The sequence below is a fragment of the Diorhabda sublineata genome, chromosome 3 (assembly GCF_026230105.1).
Source record: "Diorhabda sublineata isolate icDioSubl1.1 chromosome 3, icDioSubl1.1, whole genome shotgun sequence".
Lineage (NCBI taxonomy): Eukaryota > Metazoa > Arthropoda > Insecta > Coleoptera > Chrysomelidae > Diorhabda > Diorhabda sublineata.
The window spans coordinates 28,862,883-28,889,729 of NC_079476.1; the positions used below are offsets into that span (position 1 = coordinate 28,862,883).

A 26,847-nucleotide genomic window follows, 5' to 3' on the forward strand; every position below is an offset into this window, starting at 1 on the left:
ATGTTGAAACAATTGCAACGAATTGTTATTTTATAACCAGACAATTTTTTCTTTATTCTTTATTGAAATAAAAATAAAAAAGCTACCACTTTTTGCGTGGTTGATATTTTTAGAATTATGAATTTTTAGAAATTTTAAAAATCTCAAATTCTTCATAAAGTTGGTAATAATATTTTTAATAGAGATGCCTCGCTTACCTTTAAGTATCGCCGTCTCTCTCTGCATCGTGGTGTCTCAGTGTCCTGAATCATTATTTATCATTATCTATAAACCATTTACTGATTCAAGAGGAATGCTTAAATAATTGAATTTACAATTTGTTTGAAATAAAGTTTCCTTCTCTCCCCGGGATGAAAAGTGGCCTATTCTCTTTCGGTAAGAACTTTATTTTGCTCCCGGTATCGTAACAACAATCTGTTTATCGAAATGTTTACTCTCGATGACAGTTTGCTTCATAATACATTTAGTATTTATTATCGTGTGAAAATACAGAATTGAAAATGAATTTAGACGCTTTTAGTGATAGTGAATTACGTCATGGATGGCTAGAGAAAAAATAGTATACGCACGCACCTCCCCTTCGGCTCGAGTCGAAATGCTGTCATTACTAACTTCATTGAAAGTTAGAAAGTGTCATATTACACACCTCTACTTTCCGCTCTCATTTTCCGCCCTCACTACCCGCCTACTAAAATATTTTGGCATTAAACCTTGTGCTGCTGCATCAGCAGCCTGTCTTCTTTGTGAAGGGGTACAATCCATCAATTCTTTGTCGGAGGACATTTTTCTCAATTTATTATTATTATTATTATCAATAATTATTAATATCGATTCGATATGTTTATTATTAGTATATAATTAATAATAATTCGACTTTTTTAACAGTTTACATTATTTTTTTGTTATTAAAACACTAATTACATTGAAAATCTTCTTCAAACGAAGGTTAGAGATGTAGGAGTATGAAATAATGAAACAAAATTTGGAAAAAAAGTAAGCACCGCATAATTGGAGCGCGCGAAAGTAGCAATTATAAAAGAGATATAGCCAAGTGGAACTTTTGTAAAATCTCTTTTCAAGAATATTATTAATTATTGTATAAAGAATTAGAAAAAGATATTATCTATATTTTCATCATAATTCATAATTCATAATTCAAGATTTTTCGAACGTTTAAAAATTCATATCTCTAAAAGTATTACCTTATCGCGAAAAGTCTTGGGACCTTTATTATTTGTATTTCAAGAGGGAATATAAAAAAATTGAACAATAAAAATTCGTTGCAATTGTTTCAATAATTTCGGCTTCAATAATATTTGTCACGGGGTTGCCATGGCAATATGCATTTATATTGTGGATTGTAATTTATGGTATTGCTTATGACAACATTGCAACTACGGAACTCAGTTAATTTTTATTAAATATTGTTAAAAAAAGCATTATTCAAATTATAAAAATAATTGATTTCTATTAATTTAGAAGATATAACATTATAGAATTTGTTTTATTTCAAATATAATAATAAAGTGGGAAGTGGTTAAAAGTTACGTAATAATGTACATTTAAAAACATTTTCATACTAATTATATTGCTTTACTGAACAAAAATAAAATATTTACACATCACAGTAAATAAAAAACTTAAAACTTACAAATTAATGGCATAACAACAGACTTCTCAAAGAAAAAAAAACAATATAACATAAATATATAAATCTCTCGAATAACAACATAATGAAATCAGATTTAAAAAATGGAACATGACAGAAAAATAAGTACTCTAAGGTATCAGTTATATATTACACTTTTTTTAAGAGAAGAATATCTCATAAAATGACTGCTCATTATTTTTTATGAGTATACACGATTGATTTAGTTTGAAAATTACTCAGTTTTGATTTTAGTATAGAATGTATATCAAAAATCATCAAATCAATAAAACAACGTATATGATATATATATATATATATATATATATATATATATATATATATATATATATATATATATATATATATATATATATATATATATATATGTACTTGAATTTCAGAGCAGGAGGTCAAAATATAAAAAGGGTCATGATAAAGATCTAAGTTTTGCGAAATATATAAAATTTTATTACATTTTCAAGCTTCATTTTAGACGCTTCATTGTGGTAACTATGCAAGCGAGCTAATCATTTTTTAAGACGACAGAATACAGTTGATCTCATAACTTTACAAAAAGAATCTTCATCGGTGGAATTTCAACTATTTGGACGAAATTGTTATATTTATAGTATAACATTACATATATGCGCACGTTTCTGGCATTCTCAGCCTTATTGAATATTCAATCATATCCTCCATGACCACCATGATCACCATGGCCACCCCCTCCGCCATAGCCTCCTCCAAAAACGCCTCCAAAACCACCACCTCCTCCATGTCCACTACCTCCTAAATGATCATGGATAACACCTACGAATCCTACTGCACCACCTCCTCCTCCTCCACCGCCTCCTCCGTAGCCTCCATCTCCATGACCACTGTTTCCATATCCACCTCCTCCAAATCCACCACCGTGATCTCCGCCTCCATATCCCCCTCCGTGACCTCCACCTCCTCCATATCCACCTCCGTGGCCTCCTCCATTACCGCCATCACTTAAATGGCCGTGTATAACTCCAACAAATGAGTTGCCTCCGCCTCCGCCTCCACCTGCAATATTAATTAATATAGTTCTTAAAAATCTTTCATATGCATAGTTCTAATTATAAAATAAGATATGTTATTTAAACATTTCAGCCACTATTGCAGCTCCATCTAGATGACGTTCATATGAGCCTTAAGGAAATTTTCCTGATTAATTACTCGTTTGTCTTTGCATTTTCTCACACTTTTTCACTCCTTTCCGGTTATTCTCTCTATTTGATCTACGAATTTATTCCATTATCCATCTATACTTCTTATTTTTATTATTTTTTTTATTTTTTGTCCACGACTTAACCATCCCAATTTTATTCCTATTATTGAAGCTTGCCTCTTGCTATTATTCAGTGTATGAAATTAATATAACAAATCTAGTAAATTACGATACTATTTGGATGTGCCGTCACAATTTGAGTGAAGCTAACTGACTGATAATTGGTTCGTAATCTGCTGTTGATATGTTGAATATGAGTTTGAAAAACTTGAGCATGATAAGGTTTTTCGATAAATTTGACAGCGTTGTCCATGATAAACTGATGAAGTTCTCATTAAAAGCAGATACCTCTGAATAACTGTCACTTGTTGATGAGCAGTGTCCAATTTCTCAGGCTGGTGTACTAATTGCAAGAAATTACTATCCAACAATGAATTATTGAAAATTGGAAATATATACAACTTACCATGTCCACCTCCGAATCCACCTCCTCCTCCGTATCCACCTCCTCCTCCGTATCCGCCACCTCCTCCGAAACCACCGCCTCCTCCAAAATCACTACCTCCTCCATGGTGATCATGGCCACCGTCAAATCCTCCACCTCCTAGAAATAAACAAATTTCATTTTTTAATATGGTTCACTTTTTCACCATCAATGTTCTGAATAAGGCAATCCTGATCAGGACCTTCTCAGGTCCTTCTAAGGTTATCCCGCCCTCCTTATCTATCTTTTCACTATCTAGTCGAGTGCATCCCATCTCTCTTACCGCCTCAGGTAATTTTGGTTATTTTACTAAATTGGCATAGTAAGCACCTATAATTGTGGTTCTCTTTTACAGGTAATATATTAAAGTTACACTCTCAAAACACCAAAATACGATTAATATGACTTATTCTACTGAAGGTTACTGATTAAATTTGCTTAGTTCGAGTTTTCTTGCATGCAGATCCGATGTTACAAATTTTTCCATGTGTCATTCGGCAGTATATATATTATATTGTGTATCACATACATTCTCTTCAACTAATCAGAAATACGTCAATATGTACTTTTTTTAGATCAGTATGTCTGTACACTACTGTACACAAGTGTTTAAATCAGCTTTTAACCTCTTTAGATGAAACTACAGATTCCCTTAATATATCCACCAAATATTTGTGGATTTGCGTTGGGTCTTCCTCTTTTAAACGCAAATAATTTCTCACCAAGCGTTGCTCGAAACGATCCATTTTGATACTAAGATGTGACTCTCTAATTTGAATACAACTGCAGGAGTTACAACTTGTCGTCTAAGGCAAACGATACTTTTTCGTTAATTGTTCTGTACGTCCTCAAAACAGTCTTAAAATACATTTTTTAAAAAGAAAGGAAAAATCTTGTTTGTAATAGCATTATAAATACACAGCAATTCTTGACCACATCTTGATTCATAACAGAAGTCAATAGATTTGAGTGCCTTTAAGTTATGATAAAAAAAAGGTTTTTGTAAACGTTTTGATTATCACTCACCTCCTCCGTATCCTCCACCTCCTCCGTATCCACCTCCATGACCTCCACCCACTCCATTTATGATAATAGTATGTCCACCGCCTCCACCGCCTCCGCCATGACCTCCTCCAAAACTACCGCCGAATCCGCCTCCACCAAATCCTCCTCCACCACCGTGATGTTCGTCGAATCCTCCTCCTCCGCCACCATGGTGATCATCAGAACCTCCAAATCCGCCACCTCCTCCATATCCACCACCTCCTCCAAATCCACCGCCTCCTCCAAATCCTCCACCTCCATGGTGCTCATCAAAACCTCCTTCATCGTGACCGCCTCCAAAGCCTCCTCCAAATCCTCCACCGTATCCTCCACCTCCTCCATGTCCGCCCCCTCCGTGCCCTCCTCCTCCTCCACCATGATCGTGTATTTTAATCACTTCTTTGTGGTGGACTTCTTGTACTGGCACGTGAACTCTAATATGGACACTAAAAAATATGTAAAATCGCAATCAGATTTTTTTTCCAATTAAATCTACATTAATTTGTATATAAATTACTTATAAAGCCACAATTTTATTTTGTATTGAAAAAGAAATATAGTGTCTGGTAGTATATATTCAAAATTAAGAATTGATTTTCCGTTAATGCTAAATTTCTGGCATGAAGAATTAAAAAAGCGACTTTCTTACAATTCTAAACAAAGCTTTAAAGCAGTCAATTTTTGTACAACTACTGCTACAGCTACTACAATACAAATCATTCTATCCTTGTAAAGTATATAAGAATACCAGGTGTGATAAAAAAATGATGAATAAAACTTTATAGCAGTATTTGCTGACGCTGTATTTATTTCAAGTGTGTTTCATACCTGTGTTGAGAGAAGCAATGAAAATTTTGAACCAACGTATTTATATTTAACTTGACAAAAAGTGCCAGAAAATTCATGTCATGTCGATATCTGTCCATGAAATGTAGTGGTTATGGTTGAGGCTATGGAACAATCGGAAGATCCTTCAACTTTGAAAACAGATAAAAATGTGCAAAAAGTCTGATTCTGAATTTTAAGAGGAAGTACTGCGCAGAGAGATACCTGGAAATTTGTCATCAAATCACCATCCTTTTGATTGATTAATTTGCGAAAATTAAATTATGCGAAAAGGAAAACGTTTTGATGCCAATAACGCCAACAGAAGTTGAAGGAAATTGATGTAATTTTTCCACTTTGTTCTAAATAAAGGAAATCAATGTTTTTTTTTATCATACCCCGTAAACGAAATATTGAAAATATTCATTCATGAATATAACTAAAAAGGAGTCTAAGTGAAAATTTGGAGAAATTTATCCCTTATTTTAACCAATTCAGCAAAATCAATCGTCTATAACTAACATATAAGAAGGTCTAAGAAGTGAAAAACAAAATTAATTATACACTTGCATTCCTTTTACATCCTCTTTATAATTCGCTATCAAAAGAAACAAAGAAAAATTCAGAACGTGGGATAATTTGTTTGCATAACAAACATTAAGATCAGCGGAAGTTTAATGACGATGTAAATGAAATTAAAATATTATTATTCGTGTTTTCTAATTCAGTGAAAGTTTTCACCGTAAATCTCAATACCTACAATCGAGCATTACACAATTTATGTAGCAAATGTGGCAGGAATTTTTACAAGAAAAAGAGAAAAGTATCAAATTATACATAAAGATTTGTGATGATGAATACGGAATAAAAAGTTTCAAATCTTTGTTGATACTGTTAATTAATCTTGAGCTTGTATTCATTGTAAATGGTAAAGTAAGAGAAGCTTAAAAAACGTCGACAGACAGAAACTGATTACTGTATATCATTGAAATAAAAATGGTAATTATCATTTTGACACAATCCGATGTCACTTTATAAAAACTATGTACATTCAATATACTCACTGTTCTTTTCCTCCTCCAAAAGATCCCGTACTGATGTAAGCAACTTGTAAAGTTACGAGCAAAAGTACCTGAAATACAGAAAGATTTTCAGCTTTAACTTAAAAAAACTCATATTTTTATATATTCGTATTGAATTTTAACAAATTTAGTTAAACTTTGTGACTATAAATATTACATTTATCTTATAGTTAACAAAAGATGTGGTGATTGAAGAGTCATCATGTGTCGTAGAAAGGTAAGGGCCTCAAATCAGTGGTGACTTAATAAAACCATATCTTCAAATAACTGGTATATTTTATACTTACACATTTTATAACGAATAGTCGGAAAAACCTTACTGGACAGGGAAAGAAGTGAAAATATCAGAAGATTGTGCAAAATAGATGACGTTAACGAATGGGTTCTCCATCAAGAAAGAAAGAATGGAATGAGCACATAAGTCGTATGGATAACAACAGACTGGTCAAGATAGCGCGCGATAAATCCCCATTGAGCCGAAGGAGTACCGGCCGACCCAGGAAAAGGTGGAGCGACAACCTTGAAGCAGTATAGGAGGCAAAGATATCGTCGAAGATAAAACAGGCGACTACATCTAATACACGGAAGAAGAAGACGAAGAAGACATTTAATAACGCTTACACTTATGTTCACTGACCTCTAACAACACGTTGGTCAGTTCTAATTCTCATATATATATATATATATATATATATATATATATATATATATATATATATATATATATATACAAATATTAATTAATTTTATAAGATGAACTTTATAGAGATACAAGGATTATTATATTATTATGTTGTTATATTCTAATGATACGTGTGTTTTGATTGATTCGAAATGGACGTTCATTGATTTATTAATCTTAACCCTTAACCCTACTGTTTTTAACGACCTTCTCCTTCAGTAACCATTGCAAAGATCCTGTTTCTATTTGGAAAACAGTTTACAAGCAATTATGGTACTACTGAATACACTGTTTACACTATCAATACACCAACACTCACAATAACATGTCCGATGTACGTTTCGATAACTAAGTTATCGTCTAGAGAAACTTAGGGTGAACCATTTACTTAGTTACCGAAACGCGCGTTAAACAGTGTAATTGTGAGTGTTGGTGTAGTGGTAATGTAAAATGTGTTTTGAGTATACCGTAGCAGTTAGTTCCGTATTAGCTAACTTTTTGGAAACCAAGCGTTAGAAGGTATATCTAACGGCAATAATAAAGCTGATTTTTAAGCGGATACAAGGGATAAAATATACTTCAATCGACACTGATGCTTTTCAGCCAAGGAACCAACAGGATCTAAATGTGAAAGCTATTTCACACACAAGTAAGGTCCTAGCAGATGGAGAAAAGCCGGTTCATATAAAAATTGGGTAGCATATATACACATCTAAATCAAGGATTAAGCTCACATTGAGCTAAGAAAAAATGCAACGTGGTGCACAGATACGTGAGCGTTTTTTAATAAAACTACCATTATACTTTAATAATTAGTTTCTCATTAGGTAACTGTTTGAAAACCTAGCATTATATAGTACATGTAACAGCCATGAGAAGGCTCATTCATAAACAAGAAAAAATACGATGTACTCAATTGACATTGATTTTTTTCTGTCAAGGAACCAAAGAGAGAGTAACTGTTAAGCCAAAAAAATTTATTTATAGCGTATTGTAGACAACAACAATAGTACATTATACAACCAGGGAGAAAATAACATATTTCTCCCAAGCGCAGATCAAGTGACGGAGAATTATGTTATTTTCTCACTTGTCGTATGCTTTACGTTTTCCAAAAATGGTTTTATGTGTTCAAAACGAGTTCTACCATTAAAATGTATGATATATAACACTTTTGACTCATTTTAGTAGACATTATAATTGACAATTATATTTTAATAATTTTCAAAAGTCATGGTAGGTCGCCTAACATTTTTGATATTTTCATTTCGCTAGCAATAAAGATAAGATCAATCGATATAAGATTCAGTAACATTGCTGAATTTCTCACCCCCTTAAGAATTAATAAATCAGCTCTTGCATTAACTGAAATAATCGCATATGGCCTTCGGAAACAGTGACCTTTATGTAATTCCGGATTCTCTAATCACAAAAATTCCACCGTATCTCTCGCAATGGTGCAACATTTATTTCTTCTCACGGCCTGGGTTGTTTTATACATTTGCCATTTGAATCATTAAAAAAAAATCATGACCCGTCGATGCATTGCCAAAGTTTTGTATATTTTTTGTTAATTTTGTAGACTTCTCCTCTAACATTTTAGAAACTTTGCTTTTAATAAGAAAGTTTAATTCAAATTTTGCATATCGTCAATTTTTAAATTTCGAAGTTCAACACAATTCGCCGACTAACAACTAAAGTAGCTTGAAATTATAATTCAAAATGCAATCTTTCATAAGATTCACCTATAACGGCACATACTTCAATTGTATCTTTTTGAAAATGTTGAATTTCTTCAGGAGTTAAGCTTTTGACTTAATTGAAATATTTTTTTATCAAGACAGTTTCAATAATTCTAGTACAACTTGGCATCAAATATTAGTTGATGGTTCTAGTTTTCTTGATTATCCTTCGAAATGAACTAATAAAATATTTTCACAAACAAAATTAATCGTGCCTTGCATTGTCCAGTCCATAAAGTTATTGAAAGTGATTTCATTGTCTTGTGCTTGATAGCAAACTATTACAAACATCGAATGCTTTCTGAACAATATCTGGAGAAGTATTTCCATACTCCAAATCTTCCATAAATCTGAATTGTTTCAATAATAAACAACAATAAAAAAATTTTCGTTGGGTAAGTTGACAGCAATAATAATTGTGTAGTGGTTTGGTAGTTATAGAAGTGGCGACAAATGTGTTCATGTCCTAAGTAGATATTTATCGCTAATCTTCGGACTTGCATGGTCAACTTGGCGTAAGAATTTTACAGGTAACAATTCTCAGTTGTGAATATATAGAAGCATTGAGAAAATATTTTGAACAATCTGTAAAAAACACACAAAACAGCTCAGCGTGATAGTCATAATTATATATGGGTTTTTCATATCCCCTACACATATTGTGCTATTTTGAAAAATCCTCAAGTTAGTAGTAAATTTTTGAATAAAAATGGAAAACTGCATTCTACTGTTCTCAATAAGAATAATAATTCCGTAATATAAATTAGAGTTTGATACTGAATCTAGGAATCACTTATGGCGTAAATAATGATAAAAAAATTATCAAATTGTTAGCGGTAGATATGATAGTTTTCATTTTTCACTTAAATATAAATAACTTTCCATAAAAGAGTATAAAAGGACATTATTTTTGATTCATTAAATTATCATTTATCACTGTTGGTATCGCATTTTGAGCCCTTAATATTACCACTGCGACAAAATTTTATTACAGCAAAATATTAAAAGGAAAAAAATTGAATAGATATGAACAGGTGCAAAATTGGAGGTTTCCAGATTTGAATCTTAGAATAAATATGTACTTGATTCTAATAAGCAATTTTGTTTATAGCAAAATAATTATATTAACTCACTATTAGTTTTGAGCTCATATTTCACAAATTCACGAGCCACACTACACAGTAGACCGCGTACCTATGATCTAACAACCCCATGGTATTTTTTTCATTATATACTCGTAATTTCTGATACCCCATCACAAATAGTACTGAAAAGATTGTTGCTATAGTGGGAGAATCGTGGAGACGTATGGTATCTTGTGCGGTAATGGCCGTGACCCAGGTTCCCATAAACTCAATCAAAAACGAGAGTGAAAGATTGTGAAGAAAGTTATACCATATCTGATAATCATCCGCAGGTCCGGCCTTTTACAGTAATAAAATAACTATTCAAACATTTAGTTGTTATTAAGTTTCTAGAATGATTTATTACATGTATTTAATTTTGATATTTGTAAAGTCGATTTGGGATGACAATTGAGTACAACAAGAATACTTCTCTGGAAATAATATTAATAAATCCGGTATAACCAAATGGGGTTTTCTATATATACATTGTTAATAGAATTCGTTTGCTTGATATGGTTGAATTTTGTGATTCTATGAAGATAATGTGAACTATTCTTTTATTTGGGAACTAAAACCTGAAGGAATTCAAAGTACAATACTATAAATACTTTCACCTTCTCATTTCATATTACTCAGTACCCTGTTAATAGTTCTATTTTAGAATATTAATGTTGTTCTCTTTGTTTGTCCTTCAATTTAATTCTCTATTTCACATTTTCCATGTTTATTTACAAAATTTTATCACTTTTGATTTAAGCGTTCATTTTTCTACATGAAGCATAGATTTTTCTCTAATTCTGTGACGATGAACTTTCTACTTCATCACTATCTCTCACTTTATCTCACCTTCTCTAATTCTTTCTTAAGAATCTATGCCTATACTATTGATTAACTTTCCCTACTGCCATTATTTTTCATTTTCTTCTCTAACTTCCCATCTTCATATATTCATCCAAATATTTCAAGTCGGCAGCTCTTCTTCTAGATTATTACAATCTTATCACATGGTCTTGATTTTCTCTATTCATTCATAACTCAGTATCTGTAGGTGAACTCACATAGCTCAATTTATCATCTGCATCCTCAATTAGTCCATTTATTATCTATTCAGATGACTATAGTCCTCATTATTTTATTCTTATAGAACTGTATATTAGCGATATTATGTTTATACAAAGGTTGCAATATTTTTTCCCATTTTTCCATATATTTTACCATTTCATATATATTACAGCACTTCAGGCTTTGAAGGTTCATGGCTAACTTTTTTAACAATTAAAAAAATACACAAAATATGTATATTGACATCTCTAAGCTCTATTTTGATCTTGTTCCTTTACTCTTTTTACTGTAACTCTCTATTCGCTTCTGTCCTCTACTCTTTCCCTCCGCTCAGTTATTCCCACTCTTCTCAAATCCGATGTTACCTCTTTTATCCATTTCTTTTTCGGCCTGACTCCTTCCACCATAGCTGGCCACCATGGATAACCTTCGAATTTCGCACAGACGATGATCCCCGCGTTATATTTATTAAATAACAGCAACTACTTTCCTTTCTCATCGATCGATTCTTTCACATCTATTATACCTCCCATTTGGATTCATCCAACAATACCATTTGTCAGATAGATCCAGGGAATATTTCACATCGGGCAGGTATCTATATTTGTCGTAGAGTCGCAATACACTTAGAGACCGACGTTTCTGAATTCTTGAAGTGATCTCATTTTCTTATAGAAGCTTACGAGGAAATTTTCCTTTTTCTTCACCTCCTCACCTCTTTCAAATTGACTTCAACATTCTGCGCTTGCAATTCCTACTTATACGATTTCAGCTCGTTTTCTTCGTCGAAAATTTCATGTTCCTCCTTTACATCTTTTCTGTTTAGAACTTCCTTGGAATCGGCGTCGCTATCGTCCATTGTTGACGACGAATCGAGCTTATCTTCAGGAGTCAATATAATCTTCCTACCGTTAGTATATTTTTCTGCTTTTGGCATTTTGGATACCATTGAATTTTGGTCTAGAGAAGTTCGTTATCATCACACCTAGATAGTCACTTCACCCTGAAACCAACTCTTTACGCTTCCTCTTCCAAATCTCCCGAGATCTGGCTAGTAATACAATATCGTATATTTTGATTCTTCCATTTCATCTCGTTAAATACTTTTGTCACAACTATGAAGCACCAATATGTTCTCGTTTTATTGTATAGCTTCAAATTTATATATTTATTTTGACTGAACTTCCACTGCATTTGTTTTGGGGTGTATTTAACATCTGGAATGTCTCTTCAAAATTCTACAGCTTAAGATTACTAAACAATTTGATACCTCTATAAACTCATTCAACCTCTATTATCTTCTCTATTGTAGATTATCGTAGGTAGATTGTCCGGTAAATAATGTACTGCCTACTTTACTGCATAGTACAAAAGGCTTCTCGTAAATAATGTCGGTTTTCATATGTGAAAATTCCTACGCCTCAAATTAAACATGTCATACCTTGTTAAGACTAGTCCCTAATTCTATGAAGAATACACTTGCTCTACTTTCTTTTAATTATTTTCTCTTTGTTTATTGACGACACACTACTAGGCGAGGGGCAAACCAAAAAGACGCTTAGATACACGAAAAAAGGACCTTTGTCACCCAAATTTTTCATTTCAATGTGCGAAGTCATAATACCATGAAAAAAACTTTCCAAAATTTCCCGCTCGGTCCAAAGATGCCTTGGAAATTTCGGACGGCCTTTCGTACTTCTCAAAATAGTTGAAGAATATGCTATTAAATTTTCATAAAGAAATAGAGATTTTGCGTTAACTTGTCGCGAAAATTTTTCTTACAATTCGATTTTGACAAGGTTATCCTAAATTTAATTGAAAACAAACATAATATTCGGATTCAGCGGTCTCGAAAACATATATATAACCATTAATACGAATCGGGTCACAACTATTCATTTTTGGGGGCCGCTCGCCTAAAAGTGCTAAAAATATAGAGGCCGTGTATTTCAAGACATTATTGGAAACAAGTTGAAGACAAAGTTGATGAACGAACGACACAGCGTTGGTTTAATGGTTTTAATAGTGGAGATTTGATTCTTGAAAATCGTTCACGCTCAGGTCGTTCACCTGTATAGGATATTGAGGTTACAAGGGAAATAGTAGAAAATCGACCTAAAGATACTATACATCGCCATTTAAAATAATCTATGAGTCAGGAGACAGAAATTCTTTGTTAAATTACAGACTGATTTCCCTTCTTTCCCACATTGCAAATATTTTTGAGAATGTCGATGAAAGAATTCTGTAATACTTTTGATTTCCAAACATAAATACTCAATTTTTCCTCCTTCAATGTAAATTGCTTAGTATGTATTTGTGCTACAAGTAATCATTTACACGTGAAAATCATATTTTAATTAATTATTGTGGGTGAAGTGGGTTTTTTTATATAATAGTAGAATATTATGAACAAATAATACATCCATTTTAAGTAAGAGTTTCCAGTTTGAATGGAATTTGAGGTAGTTCAAATCCAAATTTATGTCCGAGATCGCGGATCCACTCACAACCAACGAAGCAAATTGAGGAAAATGATGTAAAAAACTTTTTTAAAGTAGATTCTTCTTTTCGATGTAGATGTAGACACTGCAACTATTTTTGTTCAATTTAAACATTTAATTTAAACATTTTCTCACATTTCTCAATAAAGATAATTGCTAATAGTTTCTATAGTACAATCTTCTTTTAGTAATTTTTCCAATAACTTATTTCTTTGTTGTGGCTGTTTCTTGATAGTTTAGATCTTCTCTATATTTTGTACCTCTTGCCATCTCATTAATTGTCTATCGATCTCTATTATAACTTAAATAATATGTTGCTATAGTTTTATATTGTGTTCTATGGAAATTCAAACTGATATTATATGTTTCTAAATGAAAAACTATATATTTGCTTCTTTGGATCAATCTATGGTTATAGGTATTTATTATCTCTTCTCCATTTGCCAAATGTTTATTTATTTTTAACGTTGGAATTATTAATTATAATACGTTTGTCGGGTACTTTCTCTCAACCCGTCAATAGTTTATAGATGATTAGCTTTTATCGTTGCCCATAATATGTACTCGATAATAGCTTGAACAGAATTATTCACTTGAAATCACTTTCCTCGATACATTACCGACAAGGTCCTTGTTGAACAATGTTATATAAGACTTTCTCCAAGGAAATTTACACATCTCATTTATATTACGGATGAATTGCATTAAGATTATAATCATGAAATCAATGAAATTGTTCAGACCAGAGTATAATTTCCCGACATCTCACTATTTACAATAACTAATTCATTATAATTTACAATTATAGAAAAAATTTTGTGTTGACAGTATAAAATTTATACAAGTGTTCATAAACACATTATAAAAATCATATGGAACAGATTGAACCTGTTTCACATGATGAATAAGTGTGGGGTTTCAAGTGTTTAGAATATAATTGTGATACATCCTTTCAGCAACAACAATTTTTAATTGATCATTGCCCTCCCCTATTTTAATAACTTTGTTATGTTGGTGTTGGTGGCAACACTGAATTATTATTTCTGGACAATGTATATTGAATGTACCTAACAAATTATGTATGCTAATTCAATTAAAAATGAACAAATATTGATTAAACTATTTTCATTCACACATATTCATCTTTATTACTTAACATATAAATTATATCTTCAAATACGAATGGTCTTCTGTTGAATTGCTCAATATCACCACTTTACAACAACTTAGTTTCAAAGCGTTCTGTCTCAGTCAAATTAATTGTTCAGTCTGTTTATGCTTTTTGTGGAAAAGAAATGTAATTGTGGGTTGATGTATCTTTTGTTTGTATTTTCTTTAGTGACAAAGTTACTCTGTTTTGTATCCATATATATGGTAAATTACTATATTCAAATGATAATGAATTTTTTCTTGTGTGGAATTATGCAAAGAATCATAATCAAAATTTTTTAATTTACAGAACACCTGATCAATCTTTTTGCTCATTTTCTCTTTAGTACTTTCTGTCACTGTAACGTTATGTCATGGAAGATGGAGGGTGCCGCGTCGGGAAACTACGGTCTCCTATTCAGTGGACAGACATTTGTCAATACGGATGATACATGCTGCACTCAATCTTAACTGAATCATTAGTCGTTAGATGTTAGATGCGTAAACATAAACCTTCTTCACTCAAAATAAACACAATACACACAAAACCACGCATCAAAAAAAAGGAAAAGAAAATATAATACAACAAACACAAAAAAGCAAAAAAGATCCTGGATTTTCCGAGTCCACCCACAAGGGGACACTCCCCCACACATTAAGATAGCTAACTCTTATAAAGATAAGACCCCCGCAATCTCCCATAGAACTTGGGGAGAGGATGAGGACCTGTCCAAATTACAGAGGTTGATGGAAAGTCCTTTTCATCCATCCATGGATTTATCCGGGAAAGGATGCTTAGAGGGATGGGCGCGCGTGTGTGTGCAATATTAATTATGCATGATTTTCATGGTAGCGCCAAACTTCGACGTTGTGTCGTCAACACGGAAAAAGCATCAACAATGCATGGTTGACTTGGGTTATCATAACAAGAGTGACAAGTAATTTCTTACTATAATGGCGAATATTACTAAGGACATTTTCAACGTATGGAAGCTATAAAACAGTGGAACATTTTATAGCATCCGCAAAAAAACAATATTGTTCACAGTCAATCTTTTTGTTAGTTGATGTTTAATATTAATTTCAAATAAACTAGTAATAATGAACTGTACATTTCTGTTGATATTGGGGAACTATACTGCATACAACTATATTCTAATTGTAGCGGTGTAGAATGAAAAACGTTTAAGGAAACCTCAGTTAACCCATCTTTTCAGTATATTTAAAAGAGGAATGAAGAAGTATGGAACTCCTTATCTTGGAGTAGGTTTTCTATGATAAAATCGAGTGCGCTGGTTAAGAGTCAAATTGTTGTAAGCATTCTTAAAGAGGAAAAATGTAGGTAATAGCGTCAAAAATCAAAAGCCATTTTCCGTTCCATTTACGCTGAAAATTGTTACTATTTTCGAAATATATGGAGCTCGTTGACGTGATGAGGTTCACAGTTCAATTATATAGGGTGATAATTAAGTAATGCATGGAATTCATAAAACGTACAATTTTAATTTTCAAAAAATAAATGTAAAAACATGCGAAACAGTTTATTTTATTTCGCATTTTTCAACATAAATTAAAAAAATCAAATATATCATCAATATTTTTTAAATAGAAAACTGCGTTTCATAAATTTGTTGACCTAGGTGGCCACTCCAATGACCCACGTCTTCCAATCCATCTTCCTTCAAACTGATTATCAAGCAGCTTTCGATCATTAAGACCATAATGCGGTCGTGCGTATATGCCACAATTAGGTCCGGAAGTACTGCGATACGAAGATGTTACAAATATCGTTTAGTACCCCTCAAATAAAACGTTACTTGGTTTAAAAATACTACACTTTCAAGAAAATTTGGATTTTCATTCCTCATTCACAGAATTCAAAACACCTCCGAATCATCTCTTGAGATTTCATGAACAAGTTAAACAAGTATGAATGTAGTTTTTATTTCATCAAAAACTTTACTACAAACATTTTGTTGTAAGGCAATTTCTGTTGTAGTTGCTTGATGGTTGTCTCCTAATGATAGCAAAATATTCAACTTTGCTTAATCGCTTATTTCTAATTTTCCAAATTTTAGATAATACCTCACGCTTCCCGTTCCAATAAAAGTTGGAGTAAGTCTGCGTACTGTAGTTCTAGCAAATGGGGTCTAACAAAATGTGTTTCATGAAGTAAAGCAAATGCTTCTTCGAAGTTTTATCAGAAAAGTTTAAAACACAGATGTTTTTACGAGGTAACTTTCAAGTTATTATTCTTTTAATTTTTTTTTTCATTAGTTCAAATTCAAATTTATTTTGTTTTTCATTAATCATTTTTTTCTGTGACATGTTTTTGAATTTTTTCAAAATTAACGTAAATTTTATTAATTGTGCGCATTACTTTCGTAGCTCTCTATATTATTGATGTAATATTGTATTAATAAATCATCGATTGTTCAAATTTCAAACACTAAATCGTAAAATAAGTCGTACTTTTTGCATTACTGGAATATAAATTCATAATTTCGATAAATAAGCTGTATTACGCCCTTTTGCTATTATTCATAGACTTTTTTAAGAAATACCCAAATTATAAATGCAGTAAATAACTATGTACAATGTTTCTGAATGAACAAGAACAACAACATACAATATATTGTATGGAATATTTGTTGGAATAAACTGATAGTGTTTCTAATAATGTAACAAAATTTTCCAACAAAAAAACTTCAACAAAAATATTTAGTAGTCGTGGATAAAGTATCGTATTCTACTCGCATATAATGAGTTATTATTTAGTTGGAGTCGCTAGCGCTCGTAGCAGTAAGCTTCATCGCGTGATTAATAATCTCCAATAATATACTATTTTTTAATCAAGTGCGTAAAAAGGGTGTTGTTTCAATGGCATATGAAAGTATTAATTTTTTGTCAAGACACAGGTCAAGGCTTCAAATTCTGTGCCATGAAAACACGAAATTTATACACGAAGTACAAACAAAATTTTTTGTTCAAATGTGAATGTGTTCATAAAATGTAACGGTGGGTAGAAATCTGCCTCCTTATAGAAGCACCTAAAGAAGAAGGCTTGAATAACAAAATTATGATTTCTAATAAAATATTGAATTGTCTATCGCTTTCAAACAAATTAAGACATTTGAAAAAGTATTGTCGAATCAACTCTTAGAAATATCTTACGTTTCTGATCATAGAGTATTATAAGTAATTCTTCAAACTTTACTATCAATTATTATTCCAGTAGGTAAATGAAATTGTTTTGCGTTGAATAATCAATTAATAATTGACTCCGTTAAAAATAAATCCTGTTTGTGTTCATTCGAACAGGCACAGGAAAAGAAGATGTAAGAACATGGCCATTCCACTAATTGATTCCACATTATATACCCTTTGTTTTGCAGACGACAAAATTATCTTGGCATAGGACTACGAAGACTTAGAATACATGACAAGAAAGCTTGTAGAGGAATACAGGAAATGAGGTCTGGAAGTAAATTTGAGTAAAACGGAGTATATGTGTATTAGGAGAATAATAAAATTAAATACTTGAAGAAACACAACAAAAAATAAGTTTTTGTACAAAATACAAATACCTAGGCATGACCATCACTAAGATGGAAAATTAGATGAAGACAAGCAATAAGACAGCATAGAGTATTGTGGGACAAGCAAATATCCAAGAAAAACAAACATCGAATATACAATAGCATAATAAAAAGTATATATATATATATATAAAGTATATATATATATATATATATATATATATATATATATATATATATATATAAATCTTTCGAAAAGTGACAATGAAAAAAAGTTAACATTGACACATAACATTTGACATTTTGAACGTGTTGCTTTATAAATTTCATCTCTTAACGCTTTTGATATTAATTAAGAATGTTATTTTTGTTATAATTATGCAGCAAAGTATTTATCAAATGATAACAAATTAATTTGATTTCATCGGAAGATTTTGTTAACACAATTTTGTCGTGACATCTATAGCAAGGTTATAAGCATTTAGCCTCAATTTATTTCTTTACACGGACGTCACTGCCTATACTCAAAAGACAATTATATTTTTAAATTTGGAAACTATGAGTATTATATAACAATATTTGAAAAATACTTAATAAGTATACTTCTTTTGTGTAGGAAGACTTCAAATTCTAAATGATATTTTCTGGGAAAGTGACTATAGAGAAATGTTAATGGAAAGTAATAACGAAATACGGAAGTTGTAACGTCATTTTCACCTATTAACTTTAGTTAAATATCTTCGTGACCTGCACATGGGTAGTTTCATATAATACAATGGCTTGTATATAGAATCTCAAGAGAATATTGCATCCAATTAAACAATTAGTAATTTGTTACATAAGATGCTCAATTTCAAACTATAAAAATATATGACTCGTTTATGTAGTTTTACAATGGAATTTAAATTGCTTGATGTAAGTTATAACCCTTAAGGAGATTTATGAGAATTTGATAACACAATTTGTATTTCAAATTATTCAAAGAGGGAAATATAGTTCAGTTATTAGGTAAAACCTTTATACGAGGATGTATTGATATCTAGTTAACCTAGACCAGTACCATGCATAAACAAAATATTGCGTTACCATAGCAACGAACAATAACTTATTAGAAGTGTCAGTATAAAGTTAAAAAAATAAACCAGAGATACGCAATAATTTAAAAGAAAAAACGATGTCCACCGAAATTGTAATTTAAAAAGGTTACCGATCGGGAACGCCAGTTAATGTGTCAGTCCCCGAAAATAGCAGTTCATGACATGACTTTATCAGACAGTTGAATTGGGCTAAAACGGTTATCTGAAGCACTGAATATTTCATATGTACGCGCTTGTCATATAGTTCACGTCAATTTGGACGTGAGAAAAATTGCTGCAAAATGGATCCCCAAATGTTTGAATGTTGACCAAAAGCGTGCAAGGGTAGAAGCATCGCGTTCCATTTGTGCTCGATTTGAAAACGATGTAGACTTCTTAAATTGTTACTATGGATGAGACTTGGGTACGTTTCTACGATCCAGAAAGAAAGCAACAATCGATGGAATTGCGACACTCTGGTTCTCCAAAACCTAAGACGTTTCGTGTCCAAAAATCTGCTGGAAAAGTTCTTGCTTCAGTTTTTTCGGATTGCTGGGAAGCTATCCAAAGGTGTTTTATTTTTGCAGGACAACTCCCCTGCACCCAAATCTCATGCTGACATGCAAAATATTCGTGATTTAGGGTTTGAGTTACTAGAAAACCCCCCTTATTCACCAGATATCTATCATCTTTTAAAAGGTCCTAAATTTTCTTCCAACGAGGAGGTAATAAAATTGTGGAGGTCTGGTTTGCAGAGCAAGAAGAAACATTTTTTTAAAAAGCCTATAGACGTTGAAAGGTTCGCTGTAATAATTGTATCCAATTAAGAGGAGAATATGTTGAGTAATAAAATATTTTGACATTAAAATTTTGTTTGGTTCTATTGTAGGCTAAGAATTTTTCAATATATCCTCTTACGAAACAGTTTTCAACACAAAAAATAATAATACAACTTATACGTCTCTTTTCTTCTGTTGACTGATATGATTAAAATTACAACAATTTAAAATAACAATTCATGCAATAGATGACATGATAACTGTTTTTCTTTATTGGCTCCGGTACAATAACAAAGCAAACTGAACAATGTTAACTATTTCTTACAGTTTTCAATTTTTAAATGAAATTAAAACTTTAGTGATTTGTACATGCACTATCATGTATATTCCATTAACTCCTATGTAAACGGAATTATACTCATTTTCCAATTGCTAGTACTACTGATGTGCTAGTGTCTATCGATTAGACTTTTTGGTTCATATACACTTAATTCCTATTTCCTATTGCAGCTTTGGCGTATTTGAAACTACCAACCGCCGAAGTCATTAGAAAAGTTTTAACGTCCAGTAAACCTGCAACACTGACGATATTAAAACCTTATAATTATAATTAGTTAAATATGAATTATTCATTGAGAAAATGTTTAATCTACTAATTTATTATAATAAATTTCTTCAATTTCTTATTTATTAGATCTTTTGATATATTAATACATCTAAATGTTCTTGATTTTAGGTCTCTTTTGTTTTAAAATGAATTTTTTTTTGATAATTTTTAAAATAAAGATAAATTTTGACGTTTCGACTTTTCTTTAAATCTTTATCAAAATTTGAATTTGTTTTTTTTATAATTTAATGGTTCGTTGATGCAGTTCTATTTTTTTCTCGTATTGATGACCTCTTAGTCTATTTTCTAAATACTGAGATGTCTGCCATATGTAGACAACATCATAATTAGTAGAAGGCACTTGATATATAATATTACTTCTTTTGTTTTTTGGTGTTTTAGATTTCAATTTAGTGAAATATTTGGATAATGTATTATGTCCTTTATGACTTATACTAATATCATATTTATTGAAATAATTCGATAATTTTTGGGAAAATCCTTGTACATATGGTAAGGAAAAATGTTTCGTTTCTGTTTTGTTTTTGAATTGATCCTAGTATCTGCTTATCTTTTTCTTGAATATGTTATTTATCATTTTTTCCGGATAATTATTTTCTATCAATGCAGTTTTTGCTTTCTGAATAGCTAAGTATCTAAATTCAGAATCTGATAGTTGGATAGATCTTTCAGCCAAACTTATTATCACTGATGACACGAATTGAAGTTTAAATATCTTGAGGACCAAGTAGGTTTGGTATACCATTCTGTTCTTATGTTATTGTTAATTTTATATAATGTGACATCAAGAAAATTGATTCTATTATTTTGCTCAACCTCGTGATTGAGAATTGTGAAAAGTTTTTTATGATAAAAATTGAATTTTTTATTAATATTTTCAATTTGATTGGTATGGTAGTAATACAATCATCTACATATCGGAAAAAGAATGGAATATTCATATCAAGTTTGCTTAGGACAGTTTCCTCAAGATCTTCCATTACCAATTGTGCTGCAACACTTGAAATGGAAGCTCCCATAGCACAACCATCAATTTGTTTGTATATTTCATTTTCAAATTTGAAATATGTTTTTGTAAGTATGAGTTCTATAGCTTTTATAAATTCGTTTTGAGGTATTTCTGTTCTTTAATTTTGTTCCATTTTCTCATTAATATATTTTTCACAATGGTAATAGGAATATTTGTATATAAAGAAATCACATCTAACGAAATAAATGCATATTCGTTAGGAATTTTTATACTTTTAATTTTTTCTTTGAAATCCCATGTGTTTTTGATATAGTTTTTGTTTCGATATAAATTTTTTTCAAAATATTTTTCAAATAATTAGATAATGAGGTGAGAGGAGTTTGAATACTTGGAACCAAAGAAAAATTAATTTGTCTTATTAGAACTAACTTCTAAGTTGATTTTATCCTTATTTTGATATTCATGATGAAGGTGACAATATCATATTTTGATAAAGACTTAAAGAAAAGTCGAAACGCCAAAATTTATCTCTCTTTTAAAAATTATCAAAAAAAAACTAATTTCAATACAGTAGAGATCTAAAATCAAATCAAAATTAGATGCATTAGATGCATTAATTTATTATAATATAAAATGTATTTGATTAAAAAATTGAAAGGTTACCAAGTAACTCCTTGTTTAAATAATCTCTCTTCGCCTATGAATTTAGATTTGAAAAAACTACGTTTATTGCAGGATAGTTAAATATATTAAACCAATATAACCAAAAAATATATTGTGTTTAAATAAAAAACTTTTAACAGTATTAGGAATTATTATTAAGTTTAACTAATTGCAGACGGTGCCAAAATATTTAATTATATTTTATTTGTATATTACTCCAAAAGAAAGCTTCCTTTCACTTGAATAACGTGTAGACGATGAATAAAAAAAGGAACCCTTTGACATACAAAGATCATGTTTACTTTCTCGTTCAGTCAGTGACTTCCACAGAGGTCAATGATTATGATACTTCAGATACATTTTTTCAATTTAATACAGTAACTTGATTTTGGACAGAACTATAAAGGACTTTTGGTTATTTACTTAAAGAAAAATTTCGATTAATAGAAACGGCAAATTTTATATTTTCTAAACATATTGTTAGTATAGTTGATATACGGATTCATCAAATTATATAAGAACTCTGGTATAAAACTTCATGATATATTCCCTATATGCTTTTGGTATTATAATTTTAAGTAAAATTAACTTATGAACTTTATTTCAAATCAGTTAGGAAAGTTTTCACCAAAACTAAATTATTGCATTCCCGTTCGGCAGTCTTGGCACACATATGAATGTTTAAAAATTTTGCAACAAAAAAGAGAAATTAAACGCAATACTATAAGAGAAATTGCAGCTGATATAAAAGAGAACATAAACTCAACAAAAGCACTAAGGTATGATCTAGTGAAATTCTTCCTAGGACAACTAAGTTAGACTTAGCTTTCTGACTAAAATAGAAAATCACTGACGTGATAGTAACTCCTATTTATAGAAAACTTCATCGATTCATTTTACAGACCAATTTCTTTCCTACTGCTCCTTGAAAGAGTAAATAACCGAATTCCGTCACATCAGTTTTAGATTTCAATCGCATATATTATAAGAGACATGATTAAGTGAGCATTAGAAGAAAAATGTTTGCACCACTATCTGCCTTGAAAAACTTCTAATAGAAATGCCTAAAGCCATTACAGAAGAGAATAACCTAATACCAACACATGAGTTTGATATTAGGAAAAATAGACAACTATAGATTAAGTCCACAGAATAAGAAATAGATTGAGATATTACTAGAAAAAAAACTTTGTTCACAGTTAGCTTTTGATACTATGTGGCACGAAGTATTTAAATATAAATTTTGCTTTTACTTAAGCCATATAGGAAATGATTGATCATTAAGTATTGATAAGTTGCACTCAGATATTCAATCGCGGCAGAGAAAACGTCAGTCCAATATGAATATATGTTAGTACACAGAAAATTACTACGAGGATTGTCTGAAAAATTTCCGATTTTGAACAGCTGAAATCAATCTGACGACAAGCGTTAGATGAGGTCAAAAACTGCGAGAATCAACGATACCAAGAATTCACCAAATGGGACTCGATAACCTTAGAATTGAAGAGGCATTTGCTATATAACGAATGAAGAATTAAGACGATAAAACAGTCAAGACAGTGGATCGCACGTACCTGTTCGAAAAAGGCAAACAGGAGAGTTTCAAGTATCGGACGAAAATCCCCACGTAACAGTCGAAAGCAATTTTCAACATCGGTTTTCTGTAAACGTGTGGTGTGGTATGGTTGACAGTTATTTAATTGGCCCTTTCATTTTTGATAATCGTCTCACAGGAGACAATTACCCAAATTTTTTATAAATTGAATTACTAGGCCTACTAGAGGATGTCCCTGTAAATATTAGAATGCAGATGTACTATCAGCACGATGGAGCTCCTGCACATGGCCCTCGTCAGGTCAAGCAACATTTGAACGAACGTTTTCCAAGGCGTTGGATTGGTTGTGGAGGTCCCATTAATTGGCCCGCATGATCTCCAGACATCACAACACTAGATTTTTGTTCATGGGGCTGGATAAGAAATGAAGTCTACAAAATAAAAGTGGACACACGGGATGCACTAATTAGACGAATTGAGAATAATGCACATTAAAGAAGAAAGAAATGAATCAATTGGGAGTACAACAAACGCTCTTCGTAGACGAAGCAGAAAATTTTTAGAAGTCAATGGCGGTATTTTTGAACATTTATTGAAAGAACGCTAAGGTTAAGAAAATTTTTTTGTGATAATTTGTTTATTTGTTAATATTCTATAACTTGAAAACAAATGAAAATCGGATAAGAACATAAGAGTTTTTTTACATTATTTTCACGTGTATAATATACTCCTAGAGTTTGGTGCGTTCCTCCCGACTCACCCTGTATAAACTTGAAATGAAACTATGTTGAAAGGTTAAAAAAATATCTTGTTTCTTGTTAAGAAATTGCTATTAAGGATTAGATTGATTTAGATGGCCTTTTTTACAGCTGGAGTTGAAAGGAGTTGTTTTGCATATGGTTTATTCTATTGAGGTGGGTATTGAAAATGGCGAAGTGAATAATTTGTTTATGTCACGAAAGAAGCGGATACAACTATAGTTGAATTAATTCCCGTCGTCGGACATTTGGCTGATAATTGAATTCGTTAGATTTCATGAAATCGTAGAAAAGTTACCACACTAACTAGTGATGAGAGGGAGCTACCTAATGAAGCACACATTTTGTTGCATTTTTATAGTACACACATGGACTCAAGAGTTTTTCGTCACGTCAGAGTATTCAACTGTAGAATATGTCTACGCCTATGAATAACTGTCTGAAATATGGAAATATTCTTTATACCATCTCATAGTTGTAAATATTTTTGTTTCCGCATCTTACAACTTTCTATTGAGCCTCTTTACATACCTCTTAAACAATATTTTATTCGTATACGACGATTTATACTTATAATGATATGAACAAAATATGATTTGCATATTTTGATGCATAAAACAATTAAGTGAATGGCGAGAAGATTTTTGGAATGCAAAAGTTAAAACCAGTCATACTTTAAAGGATAAATGAAAAATTGGTTGTATACAAAAAGTTGCTTTCACAGTTATAGGTGGGAATCTTGTTGTGATTACTATTTTTCTATAGTAAAACCGCTTTATTGGCATGCATAATTCAAATGTGAAACTGCATTACAGTTTGAATACAAAAAATACCACTTCACTTTATTACTTTATTCATTTATTACTATTCACAAAGAATCCAAGAAATAGAAATTTTGCAATTGATTATTTGTTAACAGTAGCTCCCATAGACGGATTCAAAAACATCAAAAGTATCTAAAATACAAATATATTTTCTACTAACTCATTAGTATCTTCTTCAGATCCAATATCGGAAAAGCACTATAATTGTTAGATAATATAAAAATTCTCACGTCAAAATATCGGGTTTATTACAAGTTGGAAGGTTTTTTGTTAATTGAAATCTCTACTATCTGATTGTGTGAAAAATTATACATAACTATAGAGAAATTTCTCAGATAATGCAAAAAACTCGAATCCGAAAATGTTTTAATCATGTACAAATACATGTACATGAACATTTGTTAGTAATTTATCAAAATTTCACACTTTAATATCTTGAGAAAGGTGAGATCCTATGTTACATTGATAAACATTGCAAAATGGAAAATTAATGCATCTGAATGTTCTTGATTTTAGGTCTCTTCTGTTTTAAAATTAGTTTTTTTTATAGTTTCTAAAAGAAAGATAAATTTTAACGTTTCTTTGAGTCTTTATCAAAATTTTGATACATTATTATGTAATGCGATATGATTTCTCGTTAGAGCGATAGATAGCGCCACCTTAAATACATTCAAATGTTCATATCATCTAAAATACAGAAAAATCTACAACCTGGAATGAATCTTTTCCCAGCAATTCCGGATTTACGATGTTGTACTGTACTTGGATGAATCCAGGACGTGGTATTTGACGTTAGGACCAATGATGATGTGTTTAACAAATTTCAATATCGCTCGCTTATTTTGAACTCTTTAATGATTATTTTAAACAACTGAGAGCAAATGAAATGAGAAAATAATGATTTTATAATTGTCACTGTAATGTCTCCCAAAATAATCAAGTGAATTTAAACTACAAGTAAATTCCCTACTGAAACATTTAAAGTAGGTAGTGCCATCAAATATGTACATTGATATATTGTATCCTAATAGCATAAGAATATTTCTAAATTGTCGCATATAAAACGTATAATAGGAGAATCGAGCAGCTGTAAAATTTAAATAATAATTTAGTGAAATTTATCTTTCATTAAAGAATGGATACGAAATCTCTCAACTATTGTCGTTGCTCGACTCTACCTATTGTTGTATTCCTATACTTTCTTTGATTTTATTACAAAAATATTCATTAACTTGCCGAGAAGAAATTATGTAATAAAACATAGAAGTACGCATTATAATAAATAATATTGATTTTCTACTTAATGGCGTTTATTCTTGGTTAATTTTGAGTATATATATTTTCTATTTATTCAAAAACAAACTTTAATGCATATAATTTGTCGAGTTAAAATTCCACGAAAACAGGAAATGATCGTGATTCTAATTGATGTAGTTCCAAAAGCA

General features: G+C 31.1%; 1 protein-coding gene across 1 annotated transcript; it reads right to left on the reverse strand.

The window, feature by feature from the left end:
• Nucleotides 1-2,333: 2,333 nt before the first annotated feature.
• LOC130441749 (uncharacterized) lies at nt 2,334-11,891 on the reverse strand. The gene is made up of 5 exons (XM_056775534.1): nt 11,766-11,891; nt 6,324-6,391; nt 4,417-4,880; nt 3,373-3,510; nt 2,334-2,701 (listed from the first exon to the last, which is right to left on the reverse strand). Exons 1-5 carry the CDS (start codon nt 11,889-11,891, stop codon nt 2,334-2,336), a joined length of 1,164 nt encoding a protein of 387 aa, XP_056631512.1.
• Between the last annotated feature and the right edge of the window lie 14,956 nt (nt 11,892-26,847).